Genomic DNA, 22271 nt, shown 5'->3' with positions numbered 1-22271 from the left:
AGTTCAGAGACCATTATCATTAATAAAAAGGGGAAAAACACATATCACAAATACTCATGTGTCTAGGATATGACCTTAGAGGCGTCTGATTTCTTTGAGGAACAGAATTGAGAATTAGGCAGGATAAAAGCAAATGGAAATCCCCCAGTCCCCCATCATTGTCTTAGAAATCCATTTTGGCCGATGTGTTTGTTATTTTTCTTGACTAAACATATTTGTTACATGGGAGAGATTCTCTGGAAAGGAAGGTTCCGTATTAAGTAGCAATAGATAATGGAAAGGGGGGGAGAGGGTAGAGTATCATCAAGACGTTCTAAAACTCACAGAAGAAATAAAAGAATTGGAGACGCAAAAAGAGCAGCTTTTTTTTTTTACTACTAGGTTAATTGTAATTTCTAGAACTTTCTATAAAAACAAACTATGCATGACAGTTCAGTGTTTTTATACAATGCTTTTTTGTTTTCTAAACACTTGCATTTTGGGGTTTTGTTGTTTTTGTGTTTGTTGAAGATTAAGCGAATATTTAAAGAGAAGGGGGGGGGAACTCTACTGAAGCGATCCGCACTTCTTCATTTTTCTCTGTCGTTCTGGGCTTTCAAATACTTCAGGGACACAAGCCCCCTGAGGCATCCATTGAGCAGCTCGGCAGGAGCACATTCTGGGGGTGGGGCGCGGGAGTCCTAGCGCTGTGCTGCCTCTGGGGAAAAGTGAAGGCTTCCAAAGCCAGCAGCAGGTCCCGAGGCAACTTCTTACAGCATTCTCCCGAAGCTGAGGGCTGGGGAGGGAAGAAGCAGCAGAAGGAGGAGTTGGCGTCCAGCCAATGGGAGCCCGGGGCAGCAGAGCCATCCTTTCCCGCCAGCTGGCTGGGGGCGGGGGCCGAGCTGTCCCCAGCGGCCGGTACCCGGCGCCGCGTCCCCCTCCCCTCCGTGCCCCCGCCCCTCTTGCCCATTCACCCCCTCCCCGGAGCTCGGGGCTCCCTTTCTTTCCTTCCTTCCTGCTTTCCTCCAGGAGAAACATGGCTGGGAAGAGAGAGGAGGCGCGAGACAACAGGCGTGGGGTCGTGGTAAATGGAAACTCCTGATTTCCGGGCAGTAGTGAGCGCCCACATCCTCCGTATCTCCTTCATCCCTCCCTCCAGGCCCCTACCCTTGGCGATCTTTTCCCCGACAGGCATGGAATACCTTTTCGTAACCCTCCACAGGCTGGCTCCTCCTTCCTTGCGATGGAGAGAACCCTCGGGCAGCGCCCAGTATCTCCTAAGGATACTTTGTTTCCATCTTCCAACAAAGACCCTGCATCCTTACCCCTAGTAAAACCCAACCCAGCATATACCAAAACCCCAGCCTTTTCTTTTTTCTCCTTCTTAATCTCTTCCACACTGCAGCCTTTTCTTCTTCATCGTCCACTCACAAAAGCCCCAGCCGCCCTACCACCACCCTGGTCTTTGACCTTGCCTTTTGTCTTCCTTGCTTCAACCTTGCCCAACTCCAGGCCTAGCTTTTAGAAATGGGATGAGGGGTTAGGGATGGGGAGGATGCAGGTAAGAGAGGCTGGTGGGTTTGCGCTTTATAACATTCCCCTTGGATTTGCCTGTCTTCCTTTCCGTCTACCTCCACTGCCTTGGGACTACCGTTAAGATTAAAAGAAAAATTCGACGGGCTTGAGGCCCCTGGTGCTTACAGGTATTTTAATCGCCTTCCACTCTTCCTTTATTCTCCGGCTGTGATCCAGCACCTCCTCAGGTTAAAGCTGCTGTTGGAGCGGTTTTCTAGATGCTAAGCAAAGCCCTATGGTATCCTTTACAGTGTGCAACGTGGCCCGTAGAATCCCAGTCTACGTTAATGATATTGGAAATACTGGCCTTGGTATCCCTCCAAATGCGATTTTTTTAGGGCTAAGGTCAGCTCAATAAATTTTTGTGGAATTGAATCTGTACGTTAGCCAGGAGGTAATATTTACTTGCATAATGAAGTGAGGAGAAGAAGAAAACAAAAATGGATAGAGGTAGGTAGGGAATTCTAGGGTTCTTTAGTTTAGCACATGTTCAAGTTTTCATTTAACAAGGGGGATTGTGAAAGTAGAAGGCAGCGTGGTTTTAGTGGAAATGCCTTAATTTGGCGTCAGAAGACCTCAATTGAAATTCGGGACTCTACTTATTGTCTGTGTATTAAGTTACCGCTTGGGTAAGTTACTTCTTTGGGTCTCAGTTTACTCATCTGTAAAATGAGCGTTTTGGATAATATAATCTCTAAGGATCCCTTTCAGCACCAAATTCTGTTGTCCTGCTCAAAAAATTCAATGAAAACAGTATCCCAAAAGTCTCAAGCTTTAGCAGCTTAAACCTGCACCAAGACTTTTATAGCAGCTGGTTTTTAAGACCCTCAATTATAATAATAATGTTACTTTACTTTTAGCTCCAGTGCTTTAAGATTTGCAAAATGCTTTAAATTTATTAACTCACTTGAGGAGGTTCTTGGGTCTTGGCACTAAAATATGCTGTAATGCACATTTTCAACTCACTTGGATGTGTTTTCAGAAAAGAGCAAACATTCAAAATTGGGTAATTATGAGAACAATCACTTGGAATGTTTTGGCTTCTGCCTTGAGCAATTAAATTTTCAGTCACTGAATTGAAGCTTTCCCCTCCAGCAGAGAATCCACCAAGAAATTTCTCTCAAAATTAATTTCCTTGACCAAGAAATAGCTCAAAGAAAACAACCCTAAAGGAGCTAAGATTATAGCAATGATGGGTTTCCCCATTTCCACTATCAACAAAATTAAACCATTACAAAGAGAGTAGGTCAGAGGTAAAATTTCTCACAGCTTAGAACCAGCTGGCTATAGTAGTTCTGGGTTCTGAGTCAGGACAATATTTAAAACAGCTGATTTAAGTGCCTCCCTCACAAAGACCCTGTAAGGAAAGTTTGACATCAGATCTCCAATTTAGACTTGAAAGAAATCTTTTTTTTTTTTTAAGCAATTGGGGTTAAGTAACTTGCTCAAGGTTACATGGCCAGGTGTTTCTGGGTGGGTGCTAAGTGTCTGAGCCCCAGATTCGATCCCAGGTCATCCCGACTCTGGGGCCAGTGCTCTTACTCACTGTGCTCCCTGGCCGCCCCTGAAAGAAATCTTAGAAATTGTGTAGTGTGACCTACTCATTTTACAATTGAGGAAACTGAGGCCTACAGAAGCTAAGGTGACTTTCTCAATGTTATACAAGTAGTTAGTGGTGAGGTCAGGATTAGAACCCAAGGATATTTTTCTCCATTTCACAAATGAGAAAACCAGGGTGCAGAAAATTAAGTGATTTTGCTACCTAGAGTGGGGTGGGATTCTAACCATCAGATATTAACTGGGCTACTCTGTGTGACCCTGGACAAGACTCCCTGGGTCTCACTTTATTAATAATATGTGAGAGTAAAAAAAAATAATATGTGGGAGTGTTCGGCCTTGATCTCCTCTGAGGTCTCTTTGAACTCTGAAATCCTATTGTTTTTATCACCTTTTGGGGAGGAACCTCGTTAACTATGTATATTATGGAGCTCCTGATGAGGAAATACTCTTTTTAGTCCAGATCAGATTTGGTTTTTTTTTGCCTTTTGGAGGGCAATTGGGGTTAAGTAACTTGCCCAAGGTTACAGGGCTAGTGTTTTTTTTTTTTTATGGGGGGTGTTAAGTGTCTGACACCAGAAGGGAAAGAGGGTCCTCCTGACTCCTTCACTGTACCACCTAGCCACCCCCCAGATCAGCACTTTTCTTTGCAATTTAAAGTCTGAGAGTTTCATGGGGCCTTAAAGGTCAAGTGACTTGTTAGGGTAATACAGCCCGGTTGTGTTGAGAGCAACAATCCAGATTTTTTTTTTTTACTCCAAAGTTGGCTTACTACCCACTACTACTTGGAGCTAGGTGGCACAGTAGTGTATACGGGGTTGAACCTGGAGTCAGAAAGTTGTTCATTTCAGTTTGAGGTTTTCTTGGCAGAGATACTGGAGTGGTTTCCCATTTTTCTCTCCAACTCATTTTGAAGATGAGGAAACTAAGGCAAACAAGGTTAAGTGACTTGCCCAGGGTCACACAACTAGTTAAGTGTCTGACACCAGATTTGAACTCAGGAAGATTTTTCCTAACTCCAGAGCCGGCACTCTATCCACTGCATCACTAAGCTGCCCAGGAAGTCAGGAGGACCAGCCTCAGCCATTTACTAGCTGTGTGACTCTGGGCAAGTATTTTACCTCTGCCTCAGTTTCCATTTCTGTACTATCTGGGGCTAATAATAGAACCCACCTCCCATGGTTGTAGTGAGGATCAAATGAGATGATATTTGTAAAGCACTTAGGTTAGTGTGCAGGCTTAATTAATGTTAGCTATTACTCCATACTGCCTCTCTCCTTAATGCCATATAACTATTAAAATGACTGTTCCAAAGAAGATAGAAAACAAAGTGTGAGTAATTGGTATTCAAGAGAAGATAGAAAATCAGTGAGTAATAAGTAGTCAGTTGCTAAAATGTCATGGAACAATAGTACATCTTTTGTTGTTCAGATACTGTAACTTCTGAAATACTTGGCCCTTTGAGTACTCCCATAAAGCAGGCAAATCACACATAGAGTGTTCTATTAGGCATCACAGCATTTTGGGCAGGCTTCATCCTCAATTCAGTTTGATAGTAAGTACAGGAAAGGCATTGGAAATAATGACCAAAGTGAAGAGAGCTTACATTCTATTGAGGAAATAGGAGTATGCAAATATAATACAGGGCAATTTGAGGAAGGGGGGAATAGTAAGAATTGAGGAGAGGATAATTGGAAGAATGAGGGAAAAAGTCAGGGAAGACTTCCCCAAGGTGTTAGCCCCTGAGCTGAGCTTTAAGAAAGATAAGGATTCTGAAAGGTTGATCTATCGGTCAGTCCATGATTGTGCTAGAACTGGGGGTGTTGAAAGAAAATAGGACAATTCCTGCCCTCAAGGAGCTTACATTGTAATGGGAAAAAGAAGCAGACAAGGTTGGGGGAGAGACTTGGAGGCCTTGTGTTGTGCTGGGCTTAATAAAAGAAATCCTGAGTATAGCCTTGAAAGAAAGGAGTCATTGTTGGGTTTGGGGGTTCCTAGAGGAACCATTCAGTAACAGTGATGCCACTGGGGGAAGTCCAACTTAAGAATTAATTTCAGGGATGCCTGAGGCTTCAGGTTGGTGGAGGAAATCCAGTGGGCAGTCCCAAGGACTCTGTATCTTTGGGTGATTTGGGACAACTATTTTTAACCTGGGGTCTGTGAACTTTCAGAGAATATTTTGATGACTTTCAATATAATTGGTTTCCTTTGTAATCTTAGATATATTTATGCATTTGAAACATAATTCTGAGAAAGGGTTTATGGGCTTACCAGACTATCAAAGTGATTAATGACACAAAAGTTAAGAACCCTTGATTTAGGGGAGTATATAGGATGGGGGGAAAGACATTGAGATCAGAAACAGTTGACTGTAACATCAAGTTTGGGAAAGGTAGTAATGTGGAAAAAATCTAGAAAGATAGGTTGGGGCTAAATTTGGAGGCTGAGGAGTTTGTATTATATCTTAGAGGCAATGGAAAAGCCAGTGGAAAAGTTATAGCTTTTTTTCCCCTATGTATGTAATTAAAAGGAAAATTAAAAACTAAAAACCCTTACTCTGAACACCTGCTCCTTAACACTTAGAAACTAATTAGAGTTTCCTCTTGGCTATTCCCAGGCATAGAAAAGGAATTAAAAATTCACTGCAGAAAATCCCATGCAGATGATCCAAAATCATTTGTATTTGCAAAATAAAGAGTCTGCTTTAAAACTGGTCCAATTGTAACATTAAGCAAAGAATTTTTTTTTTTGCTGGCAGTCTTTGTAAGTATAGGAACTTGAGGAGATCTAAGGATTTTAAATTTGATGTGATTCATTTTTTAGATGAAACCAGAGTCTGGTTGCTTATTATTGTAAGAAGTTTTGGTTCCTCATTCTGAATTAATCATGTTATGGGGTTGAGAGACAGCAATATTTGGTGAATTGAGATCAGGCTTTGGTGAGGAAGACTAGCTCAAGCCCAGTCTATTACACACTGATTCTATAGCCTTGGACAAGTTGCTTAACCTCTCAGCCCCCTAGGTAGCTCTCAAAGACTATAATTCATTGATGACTTGCTAACGTGCATCAGCCAAGGGAATTTCCACACCTGTAGTTCCCCACATTAATAAAATCTCTAGTCTGAACCTAAAGTCAGCTGAGTGGTATGATAGGCAGAGTGCTGGACCTGGAATCAGGAAGACCTGAATTCAAATTTGGCATCAGACTCTTATTAACTATGTGACCCTAAGCAAATAACTTTTCTGCCTCAGTTTCCTCATCTGCAAAATGGGAATGATAACCATGGGTTAAGAACATTGATAAGTTTGTCCAGAGGAGGGCAAACCAAGATGGCGAAAGGCCTTGAACCCATGTCATATGAGGGCAAACTAGAGGAACTTGGGATGTTTAGGTCAGAGAAAAGACGACTTAAGGAGGACAATACTATTAAAAGATAGTTGTGTAAGTGTTTGAAAGGCAGTTGTTAAAGGCAGACTCAATGCCATCTACCTGTTCAGGTTAAGAGGTCTTGAACAATGAACATAAGGAAGTTTACTTTGCCCTAATGCTGCAAGGATACAGTGGCATTTAGCTTCCTTGAGTGTTGCCCCCTTGTCCCTCAAATCCATATGTAAACGTGCCTGGTCCACAGGGCAAGGTATGGTGATTTAGTTGGTCTTCAAAAAATCCAAGTCAAGAGCCCTGACTCCATTGAGTGGGATTTTTTATACCCTTAGGTGACCAGGGAACCAAGTCAAAGGACGAAGAGGTCCTGGAACAGCTTTGTTACCTTTTAGGTGGAAATAATCCCTATTGCGGGGAAATGGAAACTCCAGTCCTACCACAGCAGTTGTGTGTGGGGGAGAGATTGCATTTATTTTGTTTAGCATCAGAGGGCTGGATTAGGAGCAAAAGGTTAAAGTTGCAAAGTATCAAATTTAGTTTTTTGAAGTCAGAAGGAAACTTCCTTACAAATATAGTTATTGAAAAATTGAAGAAATTATAGAATAATCCTACTCCTCACAGATTGTCAAGGAGAGGCTGGATGAACACCTGTCAGAAAGGTTATGTCAGGGATGCCTTTTGGATATGGGCTGGACTAGAAGACTGCTGACAGCTCTTCTAGCACTCCATTTCTGTTCTTTGTGATTCTAGGAATTCTTCTCTCTTGCATTTTGAAATGCCACATTTTGTTATGTATATATTTACACTCTCTGTGCAAATTCCCTGCTCCCCCCAAAAACCTAATTTGGATAAATTTTGTCCATCTGCAAAAATAAATCCTCAATAAATACTGTTGGTATGTAAGAAACAGGACTAAGGGTCTGTGATAGTAATGGCAATTAAAGATTCCCCTGTATTGGCTTGGTTTTCAAATTGATTGTGTTAAAACCCAGAGTTTGTTAATCCCACCTGTGGGATGGGCTTGTTGATGTGAAAAGAAAGTCCTGAACTGGGAGAAGCTGGTGAGGTAGATTTAGAGAGACACTAGAGAGAGGTGGAAGATCTTTTTGGAAGCAGCACCTCGTGGAGAGAGAGAGACTAAGAGAATTGCTGGTGGCCGCTTTGAATTGCCCTGGACTTTTGAGACCTGCCCCCCTGAGCTGCCAAGGACTGAGGAGACATGGCTGTTTTGCTGGTACTTTGTCTGTCTGTTTTGATGTTATTTTGCCAGATTTGTCTACTGGTGAAATACTGTCCTTTTGTTGAAGAAGTCCTGGAACCTGGCTGTTCGCTAAGAAGGCCTGCGACTGTCCTGCAGACAGAGAGTGAATACTGTCCACTGGTGAGGGACAGTACTGTTGTTGCAGGGGTCTGGAGACTGTCCTGCAGACAAGAGTGAATACTGTCCACTGGTGAGGGACAGTGCTGTTGTTGCAGGGGTCTGGGAGCCTTTCTGTTGGTTCAGAAGCCCTGAAGAAGGATTTTCTTGTTGTATGTTTACAGAAATCCTGGGAGAGGGCTTTGCTAATGTGTTCAGGGGTTCTAGGACTGTTCTACAGACAGAGGATAAATTCATGAAGGGACTGGCAATGTATCTTGTGGCTTTGCTAAGCCTTGTCTCCCCAGGAACTAAGATTGCTGAGAACTTGCCTCTTGTCAAGATGAAGAAAAGACCTCCATTTGGGTATTAAGTGCTGTGTTTAAACTTGATGTAACTCTGGGGTAGATTCAATTGTGATCCAGGGGTGGGGAACTTTTGACCTTATGTTTGGAAACTAATCTCCATTTGAGAAAAGGGGCTTTGTGGTGGACTTAATTAAGGTATAGCCTAGGGGTGGAGAAGTATTTAGAACAGAGACTTTGTAATTGATTGAATGATTGGAAGGTCCTGGGGTGGGGTAGTACTTGGAGATTATTTAATCACACTTAGTAAATGCTGTATTTGGAATGATGTCATGTTTCGATCTTCTCTGTTCTGGGTTTGTTACTGAATAAAATAGAGAGCACCTATGCTGGTATTTTGAACCTGGGAAGTTGCCTTTGCTTGGTATTACATTACAGGGTCAAAGTGCTTCTGTGATTTTAGGGAAAGCTCTACTAATAATTGTCTGAATTTTATCTTCATTGGTGATGCGTTCACCCTTTTCATTTTTTGAAGTTGGCGATATGGTTTTCTGGGCTTTTTTTAAAAATCAATTTAACTAGTGAATTATTGGTTATTTCATAGAACTAGTTCCTAGTTTTATTTACTAGTTCCATGCTTTTTTGTTTTTGTTTTTGCAAGGCAATTGAGGTTAAGTGAATTGCCTGGGATCACACAGCTCTGCCAAAGGTCTAAGGTCATATTTGAACTCAGGTCCTCCTGACTCCAGGACTGGTGTTCTATCCACTGTGCAGTTCTATGGTTTCCTAACTTTCAATTTTATTAATCTCTCCTTTGATTTTCAGAATTTTCTTTTTTTTGGTATTTAATTGGGGATTTTTAATTTGTTCTTTTTCTAGTTTTTATTGCTGTTGCATGCCCAGTTTATTGAACTGCTCTTTCATCAATATAAGCATTTAGAGATATAAATTTCTCCTCAAGTTCTGCTTTGGCTGCATCCCAAAATTTTAGTATGTTGTCTCGTTATCACTCTCTTTAGTGAAATTATTGATTGTTTCTATGATTTGTTCTTGAGCCATTCATCCTTAAGGATTAGATTATTTAGTTTCCAATTAATTTTAATCTTTTTATTGCCCTTTATTGAATATATTTTTATTGCATTGGGGTCTGAAAAGGGTGCATTTAATATTTTTGCTTTTCTACATTTGTTGTGAAGTTTTTATGCCCTAATAGGTAGTCAGTTTTTTTGAAGATACCATGTATAGCCAGGCAGAAAAAGGCATACTCCTTTCTTATTCTCATTTAGTTTTCCCCAGAGGTTTCTCATATCTAACTTTTCTAAAATTCTGTTCATCTCCTTAACTTGTCTTATTTATGTTATGTATATTTATCAAATTCTGAGACAGGCAAATTGAGGTTCCCCCCCATATTATAATTTTACTGTCCATTTAATTTTTCCTTTAAGAATTTGGATGCTATGCTATTTGGTGCACATGTTTCACATTATATTATTTCATTGTCTATGATATCTTTTAGAAAAATGCATTTTCCCTGATTATCACTTTTAATTAGGATATTTTGTTTTGCTTTGTCTGAGATCATGATTGCTACCCTTGCTCTTTTTTGCTTCAGCTGAAGCAAAATAGATTCTGTTCCAGCTCTTATTTTAAGTCTGTGTGTCTTTCTGTTTTAAGTGTGTTTCTTGTAAACAACATATTGTTGGATTCTGATTTCTAATCCATTCTTCTATCCACTTCCATTTTAGGGGTGAGTTCATCCCAGTCACATTCACAGTTATGATTGCTAACTGTTTATTTCCATCTATCCTATTTTCTTCTGTTTATTCTTCTCTCTGTCTCTCTCTCACTGTCCCTTCTCAAAAGTCAGTTTTGCTTCTTACCACTGCTTCTCTTCATTTGCTCTCTGTCTTATCAGCTCCCCCTTTCTCTTAGTCACTTCTCCTAATTCCCTGTTGGGTGAGATGGATTTCTGTACCCAATTAAGTGTGTATATGTATTCTTCCCTCTTTCCCTCAGATGAAAGTAGGATTTAAGCTTTGCCACCTCCTTCCCATCTCCCCTCTATTATAAAAGCTTCCTTGACTACCTCTTTTATGTGGGATGATTTTCTTGTGCTTCATCCTCTCCCTTTCCCTTTCTTCTAGTACATCCCTCCTTCTCAGCCTCCCATTTTTCTTTTGAGATCACCCCAATCCATGTTCTCCGTTCTTCATATCCATGTTCTCCATCTTAGTGGTCTGTCCTAATGATGATAAGGCTCTTGGGGGTTACATGTATCATCTTCCCATTTGAGAATGTAAACAGTTTAACCTTCTTAAGTCCCTCATGATTTCTCCCTCATGTTTGCCTTTTTATGCCTCTTGAGTCTTCTGTTTGAATGCCAGCTTTTCTGTTCACAAGTTTAAGTGAATTGGTAGTTAGGAGTTAGAGGAAAGGAGATTGGTTAAAATAAACATCTTTGTTTTCAAACCTCTTCTCTGTGTGTGCTAGAGCTGTTGTGTGCATGTGTTGCTTAATAATTCTTTTTAAAATTATCTGAAAACAAAAAGAAATCTAAGTAATAAGCTGTTATGACTCAGAATGAAGATTACAGAGTTCTTCTCTCCATTTAGGAGAAAAACAGATTCAGATTACTCTTAGTCCTGTGACTTAGTTGTATAAAAATGACTCATTTAACATGTTTATTACTTTTCCAACCATGCTATTTGAAAGAGCACTTCCATCTATGAGATCATCGGTCCATCAAAGTAGTTCTAAATTTTGCTTTCTGTAAAAAGGTGAAGTGTACCATTAGCAATAATGTTCATATCAAGTTTTCTAAGCAAAGACAGGGCAAAAAACAAAACCAAAATCTCTAGCACACTTTCCCTCTAGATGATCATGAACTCTAATTTATTATAATCTAAATTAATGTGAAAAAATTGTTTATTAAGAACATGCAGATTCAATAAGATGTGCAGAGATAAGTCATTATGCCTTCCCTCATGGAACTTAGGGTCTGATAGAGGACACATGGTTAATACAATGGCTACCCAATATCAAGCAATATGTAGGGTGTGAGTTCCTTGAAGGGCTTATTTATTTATATATTTAGCACCTAGCACACTGTTTGATATGTAGTGCTTAATAAATACCTACTGGATTACACACATGAACAGCCACACGTACATGCCCGTGCACATGTATTTTGCTAAGCAGCAGCATGACATGGTGGATAGATGACCAACCAGTCAGAAAGATCTGAATTTGAGTCCTGCATCTGACACACTCTAATTTTGAAACTAGGGGCAAGCCTTTTAACCCCCTGTTGCCCTCCACTACCCTCTAATACTAGAAGTTATAAACAAGTGGCGATCTTTATCAGTGCAGGGAGTTTCCAAACTAGAGAATTCCCCCAGACTGATGTAATCTTGGGTCCAGACTAGAAACAAATACACAAAAAGTCCAAATGGTTAAGTATTTAAAATTGGAAAGGTACTACAGCATAGTGGATAGAGAGCCAGCCTTGAACTCAAGAAAACCTGAGTTCAAGGTCAACCTCTGAAATACACTAATTATGTGGACTTTGTCAAGTCACAACCTCTCAGTACCAAAGGCAGCTCTCTAAGACCATAAACTGTGGAATGGTTCTACTCGAGGAAAAGGAGTTTTGGTTTTTTCTCCCCAGTGGTAATTCCCTACACCAATGAAATCATAAATCTGGTGCCCTCTTCCTCTTTCACCCTCCCACCAATATAGTGCTATACAAATTCCAAGTCCCAAGTCAATAAGACCTGGAATAATCAGAGATATCTCCAAGGAAGTGGCAAAACTCAAGCTGGGCCTCAGAGATGGATCAGACTTGGATAGGTGAAGTAGAGAAGGGAAGGAAATATACACAGAGGGGACATGACATTTGACTTATTCCTGAGATATTCCTAAAACGAGTCAGGCTGTAGAATAGAGTAATTTGTTCAGGGCCAGTTTCTCTATCAATGTTCGATAACTCATTACTTAATATGTCATTGTTTAGTTATTCAGTCATGTCTGACTCTTTATGACCTTGTGGATCATGACACATCAGACAGGTGTCTATCGGCAAAGATACTGAACTGGTTTGCTATTCCCTTCTGTCACCTTTTGTCAGAACTCTCCACTATGAACTGTTTGTCTAGGGTAACCCTACACAGCATAGCTCATAATTTCATTTAGCTACGAAAATCCCTCCACCATGACAAGGCAGTGATGCAGGAGGGGATTACTTAACGTACTTCCACAAATTGCAGGAATTTTAACAAATTCTTAAAGGATATAGGAAGGATCTTTATTGTCATATCCTTTGTAGACACTAATAGACTGTACTTTTTGGTGGTTGTTTGCTAGGTCTATAAGTATGTTTTTAAATATATTGTTCAATTAAAGATAACTTCAACCCAAATGATTTTATTTTCAGATTTCTGATGACTGGCCAGGATATCACTTGGATTTATTCACATACCCGCAGCACTATTATGGAGATCTGAACCACGTGCTTATACCTCATGGTGTCATTATGGACAGGTAGGTATGTTTTCTTCTTACATGCTTAGTTCAGTTTGACAGGCTAAAAGCAGACTTAAAGCATGGTCTGAAAGGAAGTATGGTACCATAAAAAAAAAAAGAATATACCACATCAGAGGACTTGAGTCCTCATCCTGACCCTTCCTTTTGCTACAACTCAGCTGTTTGGAGCTAGCTCCAGCAAACCCCTCCTCTGGGTGTTCTAGGCAACTCTATAAAATTAAGTATCAGAGGAATTGCCTACCTGCTTTGTTAAAGGAAGTTTCCTTACCTGGGCTAGTCCCTATCTTCTCTCATTCCTCTCAAACTAAATAAGCCAACACATTCCAATCACTGATTTAAGTTTACATTTTGCATCTGATAATGAGGGCATCAGCTACTCGGATATTTGCAGTTTACAGAATATCTTTTTTATTATTAAACTATTGTTAAATTATTATTAAAGAACAGCATAATGAAACATCTCATGTAGCATGGTGCAGGATTAATAAAATTGAACAATAGCTAGTAAATTTACTAAAAAAAGAGAGAGAGGAAACTCAGATTATCAAAAAATAGCAGAAAAGTGATCACAACTAACAAAGTAAATTCACAAGATTGTCATTGGTTACTGTACTCTGGTACTTATTAATTTAATTAGTAATTTAAGAACTTAAAAGAAATGGATGAATATCTGTAAAAATATTTTTTAAAACAGATAAAGGAAATAGACAACCTAAATAGAGTGTTAGAAGGGGAATAAATTCAAAAGCCTGATGTGTCCCTTATATCTATCAAGTTGGCAAAATTAATTTTAAAAGGCTGTGGCTTGCCATTGCCTTGTTTCAGGCCTTGGAGACCTGAAAGCTTATGCTAAATTCCTTCCTTTGATACTTGTGACAAAAGGTGAGTCACTTCATCTTTCCAAGCCTTGTTTACTCTTCTGAGTAGTTCCTATGAAGAGATGGTCCAGCTCTTTGCCAAGACAAACTCTTTTTTGATGCAGAGTGACCCCATATCATCCTGTCTTTTCCAGCAGTCAGTCCTATCATCTCCACTCTCTCATTAATCTTCAATTTCTTACTGTATACTGGCTGTTTCTCTAATGCTTAAAAACGTGCCAGTGCCTCCTCCATCCTCAAAAACCCCTCACTTGCTCCATCCATCCCCACTACCTGTCATCCTATATCACTCCTTCCTTTAGTGGCTAAATTCCTTGAGAAGACCATTTATAATGGATGCCTCTACTTCTCTCCCTCCCACTCTGTAGTCTGGCTTCCAACCTCATCATTCAACTGAAATTACTTTTTCCAAAGTTACCAATCTTGTACTAACCATCTTAAGCTCAATATGTACAAAAACTGAACTCACTATCTTTCCCTCAAAATTCCCTCCCTCTTTCTAACTCTCCTATTACTGTTGAGGGCACCATGATCCTCCCAGTGTTCTAGGTTTGCAAATTAAATCTTATCTTTAACTTCTGTTCTCTCTCACCCTACTGTATCCCATCCATTGCCAAGTCTTATTATACCTTTGTAACATCAATTGTATATGACCCTTTCCCCCCTGACACTTCCACCACCCTGGTACAGGCCTCACACACCTCACATCAGGACTATTATAAAAATGTTCTGGTCAGCCTTCCTGCCTCAAGTTTCTACTTACTCCAGTCCATCCTTCTCTCAGCTACCAAAGCGACCTGTCTTAAGATATAGGTCTGACCATGTCATTCCCCCTCCACTACATTCAGTAAACTCTAGTCACTCTGCATAACCTTCAGGTTCCAATATAAAATCTTCTATTAATCTTTTAAAATCCTTCATAACCTGGCCCCTACTACCTTTCTGACTTTCTTATACTTTATCCCCTTCCTCTATAATTCAATGACATTGGTTTCCTTACTACTCTTTGCACAAGGCAATCTATTTCCCTACTTTTTGTTTTCACTGGCTCTCCCCCAGTAAAGTGCCCTCCCTCCTTGTCTACATCTTCTGTCCTCCTTCATGATTCATTTACAATCCACCTTTGGTAAGAAGCTTTTCCTTTTCTCTTTCAGTGCCAGTGCCTTTCCTCTGAGCTCATCTCCAATTGACCCTGTATAAATCTTATTTCTATATAGTTGTTTGCAAATTGTCTTTCTTTATACTGTGAGCAGGGACTGGTTTTTGCCTTTGTATCCTGGGCATTTAGCATAGTGCCAGAGCTTGTTGACTTGACTCATCTGTATAATAATACTGCTGATGTATAAAGTGCCTACATTGAAGAGTTTAGGCTCAAACAAGCTATTGCTTGTAAAACTATAAGATCTGGAAGCATTATGTCCATGTTAGTTGTTGCTACTGCCCATTTCCCACTCACCAAAAACAAGTGATAGTAACGTTTATGAATCATTGACTTTCAATTTTAGAAATCACATAATTCTATAGCTTGGAGCTCCTTTGTGCAACTAAATAGTTTTCCCCCAAAATGCAATCTAATGCCGAGCAGTGTGCCTTGTGCAGTTGTAGCTGGAACATTGCTAGCCCCACAAATTTATGGTGATTTATTTTTTGTCCTTTTTATTTCCTTTGCAGGACTGAGAAGTTGGCAAAGGATATCATGAATGACATTGGATACTGTGACATCATGGTTCTGTGTGTGCTTAAAGGGGGCTATAAGTTCTGCGCTGACCTTGTGGAGAATCTAAAGAATATCAGTCGAAATTCAGATACGTTTGTCTCTATGAAGGTTGACTTCATCAGACTAAAGAGTTACCAGGTAAGTTAGCAGATTTTCCAATTCAGTTACATAGCCTGGAGCCAAGTAAAAGTGTGCAAAGAAATTAAATTTCTGAAATTAAAAATTCTGAAAAAAAGAAGTGGCTCTAATCACCTCCTGATTAGAGGTGGAGCTATTTTAGGGGAAAAAATTTGTTTTACTTAATTTTGTAAAAATTATTATAGTATAACACAATTACTTTTATTTTCCCCTAAAACGCTCTTTGTTGTATTGATATCAAAACATTCAACTTGACTACAAGTTCCACATGATAACTTTCCAAGGCTTTACCTTGACATAGGTTGGGAAAGATTGGGACAGTCTAGGGTTTCTGTCCCCTAGTAGTCAGTCACTCTTGGGCCTAGTAGAATATCTTTGCTTTGGCCTCCAGGCATAACCAGAAACTGAAGATGGGAAGCCATTTGTGGATACCATGTCACCTAATATGACTAAGCAGGCCCAGGGCAATGCCAAATAAAGGTTCCTCCAAACTAACAGAGCTTCTGAAAAAAGAAGAGGGCTTAGGACCTTAGTCCTTTTTTTATTTCTCTCTTGTACCTTTCCACCCACCTTGCCATGAGGTGTTCTATGTATCTACCTAGTCAACTGCTTAGAATGCTATGCTGATAGTGTGTGAGAAAGTCTCCCCCCCCCATATAACTATATATACATACATATATGAGAAAATTTCTCTCTTCCATACACACACACACACACACACACATACAGAAAAAGAATATGTATATATATGATTCGTTTGGTTATTTATGGATGCAGTTTTATTACTTAAACTAACTTGTTACACAACCTACTGTATATTACCAGATTCAACTATGAAATGTTTTTTTCTCTCACACCCAATCCTGCCCCAGGGTATGGTCCACGAAGGGCTATGATGAAGTTTAGTTTGGGAAGTAGAGTTGTGTGTGTGGTGGGGTGTACAAGGAGAAGGGAGTACATCTGGGAAATTCTATTTCAAATAAAGGCCACAACCAGGATAGTACTAGCAAAAAGTGAACGAAGCTTTGCCCCAGAGCACCATCATCACTTGAGAGGTGAATTTCTTCCCAATAGGATGCCAACATCCAGGTGGACATGATTTCTTCCCATAGACAATGATAGTCCTGTAATTCATCTTGCCCAAGCTGTCATTTGGTACAGCAGTTCCCAGGGCCACTGTCCCCTGCTGGGTCCCACTGCTGTGGTACCTTTCTCAATGGATTATTTTTTGTCTAATCCCTGTAGGAAGGAGGAACCAACTGTACTTTGTACCATGCTCTCTTCCTATCCCAGATGAAAATATTTCTAGTCTCAGTTCTGATTAGAATCATAACGCAAAGTCAAGAAGTTGGTAGATAAGTTAGGAATGACTACAGAGGTCTACATCAAGAATCTCCCCAGAAGGTCCAAGAGAGGCATGCGAGAAATAAGATATAGGTTGAAGATATAATAATTTGAGATTGGACAACTAACTTGAGTATTAAGGTAGGCAAAGCTTTAATTCTGTTAACTTCACTAGATTGTTCTATGGGTCTCTGTGTTTAATGGCCAGACCCACTCTTCAGTTTCTTCCAAAGTTCTTTCACCTGGAAATCAACTAATACCACTGTCATCATTTTGCTCCATAGCAGATAAATTCACTTGCCTTAAACACACGGGCCATTTCACATGAAACAGTTTCAGTCCCAAGTTGAAGAGCACTCTTTTAGTCCCAGCCTTTGAGTTTTTCATCTCTTTCTTGCTGACCCCTTAGTTTCAAAACAAAATTACTCCACCTCTAATTACATGAGTTTTTAATCAACATGGTGAATAAATCTGAACTTAGAGTAAGGAAGACCAGAATTTTAATCCACCTTTGATACTTTACTAGCTGTTTGATTTTAGAGAGGTTACTTAAGCCCTCACAGTTTGTTTCCTCAACCATAAAATGCAGTTGCAGAATTGTAAGGCTCAAATGAGAATATATTATAGCACTTGGTAAACCTTAAAGCACTATACAAATGTTAGTTATTTTTGTTATTATTATAAATCTAGGGTTGATTAATATTTGTTCAATTAAGCTCAAGTGGTTATCTACCCTCTCTGTTTAAAGTGGTGAGATGAATAATCAATTTCACAATTATAGGTCATAGACTAAATATGAAAAGTCTTTGAAAGTCATTTGATAAAGTGAACTGATGCCAGACAAGAAGTTTGAGCTAATTGATTTGGGGATTTCATTGCACTCTCTGGGTCCTTTATAAAAACATTGAATTAACTAGGATTGGAGAATTCCAGAAATTAGAATAAGAATGGCTTTTCATTATGTCCCTGAATACGGAATGAATGGGGGCTGGGAAGGAGGAGAGGGCTTTGACTAGGTTTCCCTCCTTTAGTTGGAGGAGGACCTTGTAAGGTTTGAAGGGTCTGGGAAGATTTTGTACATTCCTGTACTTTCCATCTTCTCTTTGACATCCCAGCATTCTCTCTTTCCCATTCTAGGACAGCATCAACTGTTGTCAGTGTCTGAATTAGCAGCCAAGGATAGACTGGATACACATTTTCCTTATTTAAGGGAAATTTCTTTAGCACCCCCCTAAAAGGACTTCCAACAACATGTGTGCTCTCTAACCTTGAGCCCCCTTTCCTTTGGACTATGTATGTATTTTCAGGAGAGTGTGTCAGACTTGTGGGGTGATATTTTATCCTTATATTTTACTCCTTTCTGCAAGCTACTTTAAGGCTGGCTGTCTATAATGATTCTCAACTAGTAATTTTAGGATGAAGCATACTTGTGGGAAGTCAAGCTCATGATATTAGAGAAACATACTCAACTCCTCAGGGGTGCCTCTAAGAAGTTTGAAGGGGACAAATAGCCATGCTCTGGGACCCAACTTATCTGTGAGTTTGGGAGTTAGGATAAGGATCTTCAGAACATATATGGACAACATTGGGAGAAATGCTAGCAGTTTGGTTTCCACAGATTCTATAGGAACAATGGGTGTTTACATGCAGGAAGGCATAAATCTGTAAAGAGGGGCCTGAGCTAGGCTGGCTGGGACCAGTTGGGGGATGGTCACTGACTTTTCATTAACAGGCATGCTTAATGGGCAAGTTGGGAGAGTTTTAACCAAGAAGAGCTAGAGCCCATCCCAGCTCCCAAGGGAGGAATGGTAGGAAAGTTAAATGAAACAGCATAAAAAGGGCTTGCCTTTATCTAATCCTTTGTAGTCTCTTAATAAATGGGAGGCTACCCATTTATTCATTACAGAATAAATGTAAAATAAAGATCATGAAACTTCCTGGATCCTCAACAAGTGTGGTTTTATTCCCTAGAAGGAGCACATAGATTTTCATTTATAACATCATCATCATCATCATTACCATTATTACTATTAGCTGATCATAATTTAGCAGTTGTCTAAATAACCACTTTCACTGTACACCAGTTCAGAAGAAACACTTGCATTTCTAAAGCTCAGCAGGGGCATTCTCAAATTTCTGACCCATAGTTCTTCACAGTCCCAAGGCTTGAAAATAAGAAGGGCTAATGATGACAACCTTCTTGCTACCAAATGCAAGAAAAGAAAATAACTAGGTGAGACAGATCAACTCCTGAGACAGTGCCTATGAGAAACTCCACAACAACTCTAAAGGCACAGCTGTTCACTCAAGGCATGCTTGACCTCTAATTAAATATCCTTAGAAGTGGGTGGAAGAAGTCGGTTGGGGCTAGGATGTGATGAGCAAAGACTTGTGGAGAAGTCATGTATACTACCCAAAAGAAAGAGTCTCTGTGTGGGATAAGGCTCTCACCTCTCTCCTCCAGGGCACAGGCTAATTAAAGAAAGTATCCTAAATAAACACAGCCAAATAAGGGTAACTAAACCAGCTCATTTCCCTAGGGTGTTTGGGGCTTCTGCATGCCTCTCACACAGTCGTTGGGAGCAGCCTTTTTAAAAGACAGCAGACGGCATACCTGGAGCCATGAACAGTTCCAGAAGTCTGTGACACATGAGGCTGGAGTGAAGCAAGGGCTGTTGTCCAAGTTATCACATGGTCCTAGTCAGAGAATTCTACCATTTCTCCCTAGATGTTTAAAAATAAGTATATGATTTTAAAAGCTAACCATATGAAGTGTTCTTCCAATTCCTCATCATGATGTAGCCCTGGCTACTTGAAGGCTATCCTAGTGGAGCACATTCTGGGTCAGGTCCTGCACTGCTAGAAAAGCTTTGAACACAACCCAGCAATGGACTGGATATCTCAAGGAGGACCAGGCTAACTAAGTTCAGAGAAGCTCATCACCACAAGGTGGTCAGCAGTTACGGAATCTTTAGAATCACAAACTCTAGAGCTAGAAGGGACCTTAGAACTGCTTCCAGATGGGAAAAAAAGAGACTCAGAAATTAACTGTCTTGACAAAAGTCATATAGATAAGAAGGGTGAGAGTCAGGATTTGAACACAGGTTTCCTAACTCTGATACTGGCAGGTTCCTTCCTTCCTTCCTTCCTTCCTTCCTTCCTTCCTCCCTCTTTCTCTCTTTCTCCCCTCTTTCTTTCAAAAGAGACATTTACTGTGAAGATACAGCTAGAACAAAAGTTACAGAGGAGTCGGGCAAGATGGCTGCGCGGACTGCCCTTGGGCTTATTTGTCGGGGCCTCTACCAGAGTCCAAGGATCTGTTCTCTAAGCCATCCTAAGAATATTACAGCAAAGAAAGATGTTTTTTTTCTTCACAACACCCATTTGAAGGGGGTGCAGTTTTCAAGATTGCATATGGACACCAGGAGTGGTATGGAGAAACCTAAGATCTCCATTTCTGATGAACTAGACACATTATATAAGTGCCTCTCAGTTTTAGTAAAAGGCCATGATAGGACTGTATTGGATAGTTATGAATACTTTGCTGTACTTGCTGCTAAAGAACTTGGTATCTCCATTAAAAAGGTACATAGACCTCCAAGGAAAATAGAACGTCTTACTCTTCTCAAATCAGTACATATTTTCAAGAGGCACACAGTTCAGTATGAAATGAGGACACGTTACAGATGTTTAGAGTTACAGCATTTCACTGGAAGTACAGCAGATGTCTATTTGGAATATATACAACGAAACCTACCTGAAGGTGTTGCCATGGAAGTAACAAAGACCAGGTTAGAACAGTTGCCAGAACACATCAAAGAACCACTTTGGGAAATGGTGGGAAAGGAAGAAAAAGCAAGCAAATTATGAAGATAATCTTCTTACATCTAGTTTTGAAATGGAAATATCTGTATGTCCATGCCATGAATGATTACACTCAGAGTTTCTTTTAAAAAAAAAAAAGAACAAAAGTTACAAATATTTCCCTCCAACACCTGGGAGTGCCCTGTCTACTACCTCATTCTCTGGGCAGAGTGGGCTCAGACTTAACACAGCTCCTATATAACATTCACTCCACCAGTTTCACTTCCACGTGCTGAATGGTGGATGGAGGAATGGATGAATCTCAGCTACTGCTTTTCTGAGTTCCTCAGGTCATCCCTCAGGTGTGATTGGCTATAAAACCCAGCATAGACTCCAGTTCCTGAACTTCTGGTACCACATTTTCTTGACCAGTTAAACATCCTAAGGTCTTAAGTATCTCCAGTCTCCTTCACCTAAAACAGGAAAGAATAAATGCAAAATGGCAAATAGTGGAGGTCTGTATTCCCAGGACCATTTGTCTGCCTCAGGTGGGGGGAGGCCCTATATTGTTTCCGTCAACATCATTGTTTCTGTCTCTTGGGAACAGCAACTTGGTAGTAAAGAGGTCCAGCGATCTACCGTACCATGCTTCTTCTATTTACCCCCCACAACAATTCAGAAATATTGTCTATTTAGGAATAGAAGGATTGTGTTTTGGGACTTTTTTGCCACAACTGTGGGTTCAAGAAGAGGTAAAAGAATGTTGAACTGAAGGTAAAAAGAGATAATTTAATTAAAATACATTTACCCTCTAAGAAACAAATGATGTCTTTGGACTATATTACTTCTAATATCCCTTCAGCTTTAAATTTACAATCTTATGATTCTGTGATTGGTTTAACTGCAATTTAATTAGTTTAATTGAGTTTAACTCAATTATATTTGTTACAGCTCTAGTGGAATGCCTTGCATCCTTCAAAGTTTAGCTCAGGTGGCACTTCCTATAGGAGGCTTTTTCAGTTGTTGCTTTCCTAGACTTCCTCTCTTCTAAATTATTTTTCATTTCCTCAGTATGTATTTTGTATATATTTCCATGTGTATTTGTATATATTTATGCTGTTTTATCCCAGTAGCATATAAACTTCTTGAGGGCAAAGGCTATTTCATTTTTGTTTTCATCTCTCCATTACTTATCTGAGTGTCAGGGACAGAGCAGGCACTCAATAAATGCATGTTGAATTAAAACAGAATTGTAAAATTCTAATTTTTTGAAAATCAATTTTCTGTGAAACATAGGAATCCACCGTTACTCACAATATTCCATTATACTGAACATTCTTTGACTGTATAATAGAGAGTTTAAATACACTTCATTTTTTAAGGTATCTTCATGAATCGGTGATCTTATTGTTGCTTTTACATCCTCCAACAATGAAGATCACACATGACTCATCCATGGCTGTCCATCCTGTAAAACTCTTGTCCGTGTCTTTCTAAAAATCTGCCTCAGGGAGCCCACCCAGTAGACTGAGCTTTCCTTTACAGGTCTTGTTTGACTTTTAAAGCCCATCACAATCTGGTCCTGATTTACCTGTCCAGTCCCCTACCTCACACTACAATCCAGCCAAACAGGTCTTCTCTTTTTTTCTTCACATGTGACACTACATCTCACAACAGCATACATTTGCATT

The 22271-nt window shown here is 39.9% G+C and overlaps 1 protein-coding gene, 1 long non-coding RNA gene and 1 pseudogene across 3 annotated transcripts in view; 2 read left to right on the top strand and 1 right to left on the bottom strand.

The window, feature by feature from the left end:
• Window positions 1-359: 359 nt before the first annotated feature.
• LOC138159948 (uncharacterized) lies at window positions 360-1942 on the bottom strand. Its single transcript, XR_011168022.1, has 2 exons — window positions 1681-1942; window positions 360-775 (listed from the first exon to the last, which is right to left on the bottom strand). It is a non-coding gene; the product is annotated as an uncharacterized lncRNA (long non-coding RNA).
• Window positions 933-22271, top strand: part of PRTFDC1 (phosphoribosyl transferase domain containing 1) — a 92134-nt gene continuing 70795 nt past the window's right edge. The window contains exons 1-4 of one of the 2 annotated variants that reach the window (XM_069086324.1): window positions 969-1063; window positions 1638-1682; window positions 12590-12696; window positions 15249-15432. In XM_069086324.1, the coding sequence (XP_068942425.1) occupies window positions 12689-12696; window positions 15249-15432 (192 nt within the window). In that variant the 5' untranslated portion in view covers window positions 969-1063; window positions 1638-1682; window positions 12590-12688. Of the gene's footprint in view, window positions 1064-1637; window positions 1683-12589; window positions 12697-15248; window positions 15433-22271 lie in introns of both variants that reach the window. The other variant, XM_069086323.1, reaches the window with a different exon arrangement.
• On the top strand, window positions 20022-20747 carry LOC138159775 (small ribosomal subunit protein uS10m pseudogene; annotated as a pseudogene).

The sequence above is a fragment of the Petaurus breviceps genome, unplaced genomic scaffold, assembly GCF_028583685.1.
Source record: "Petaurus breviceps papuanus isolate PSGF00001 unplaced genomic scaffold, PetGlider_PUasm1.0 178, whole genome shotgun sequence".
Classification (NCBI taxonomy): Eukaryota; Metazoa; Chordata; class Mammalia; order Diprotodontia; family Petauridae; genus Petaurus; species Petaurus breviceps.
The sequence above is the reverse complement of the archived record's forward strand: the minus strand, read 5'-3'. Positions and strand labels throughout refer to the sequence as shown.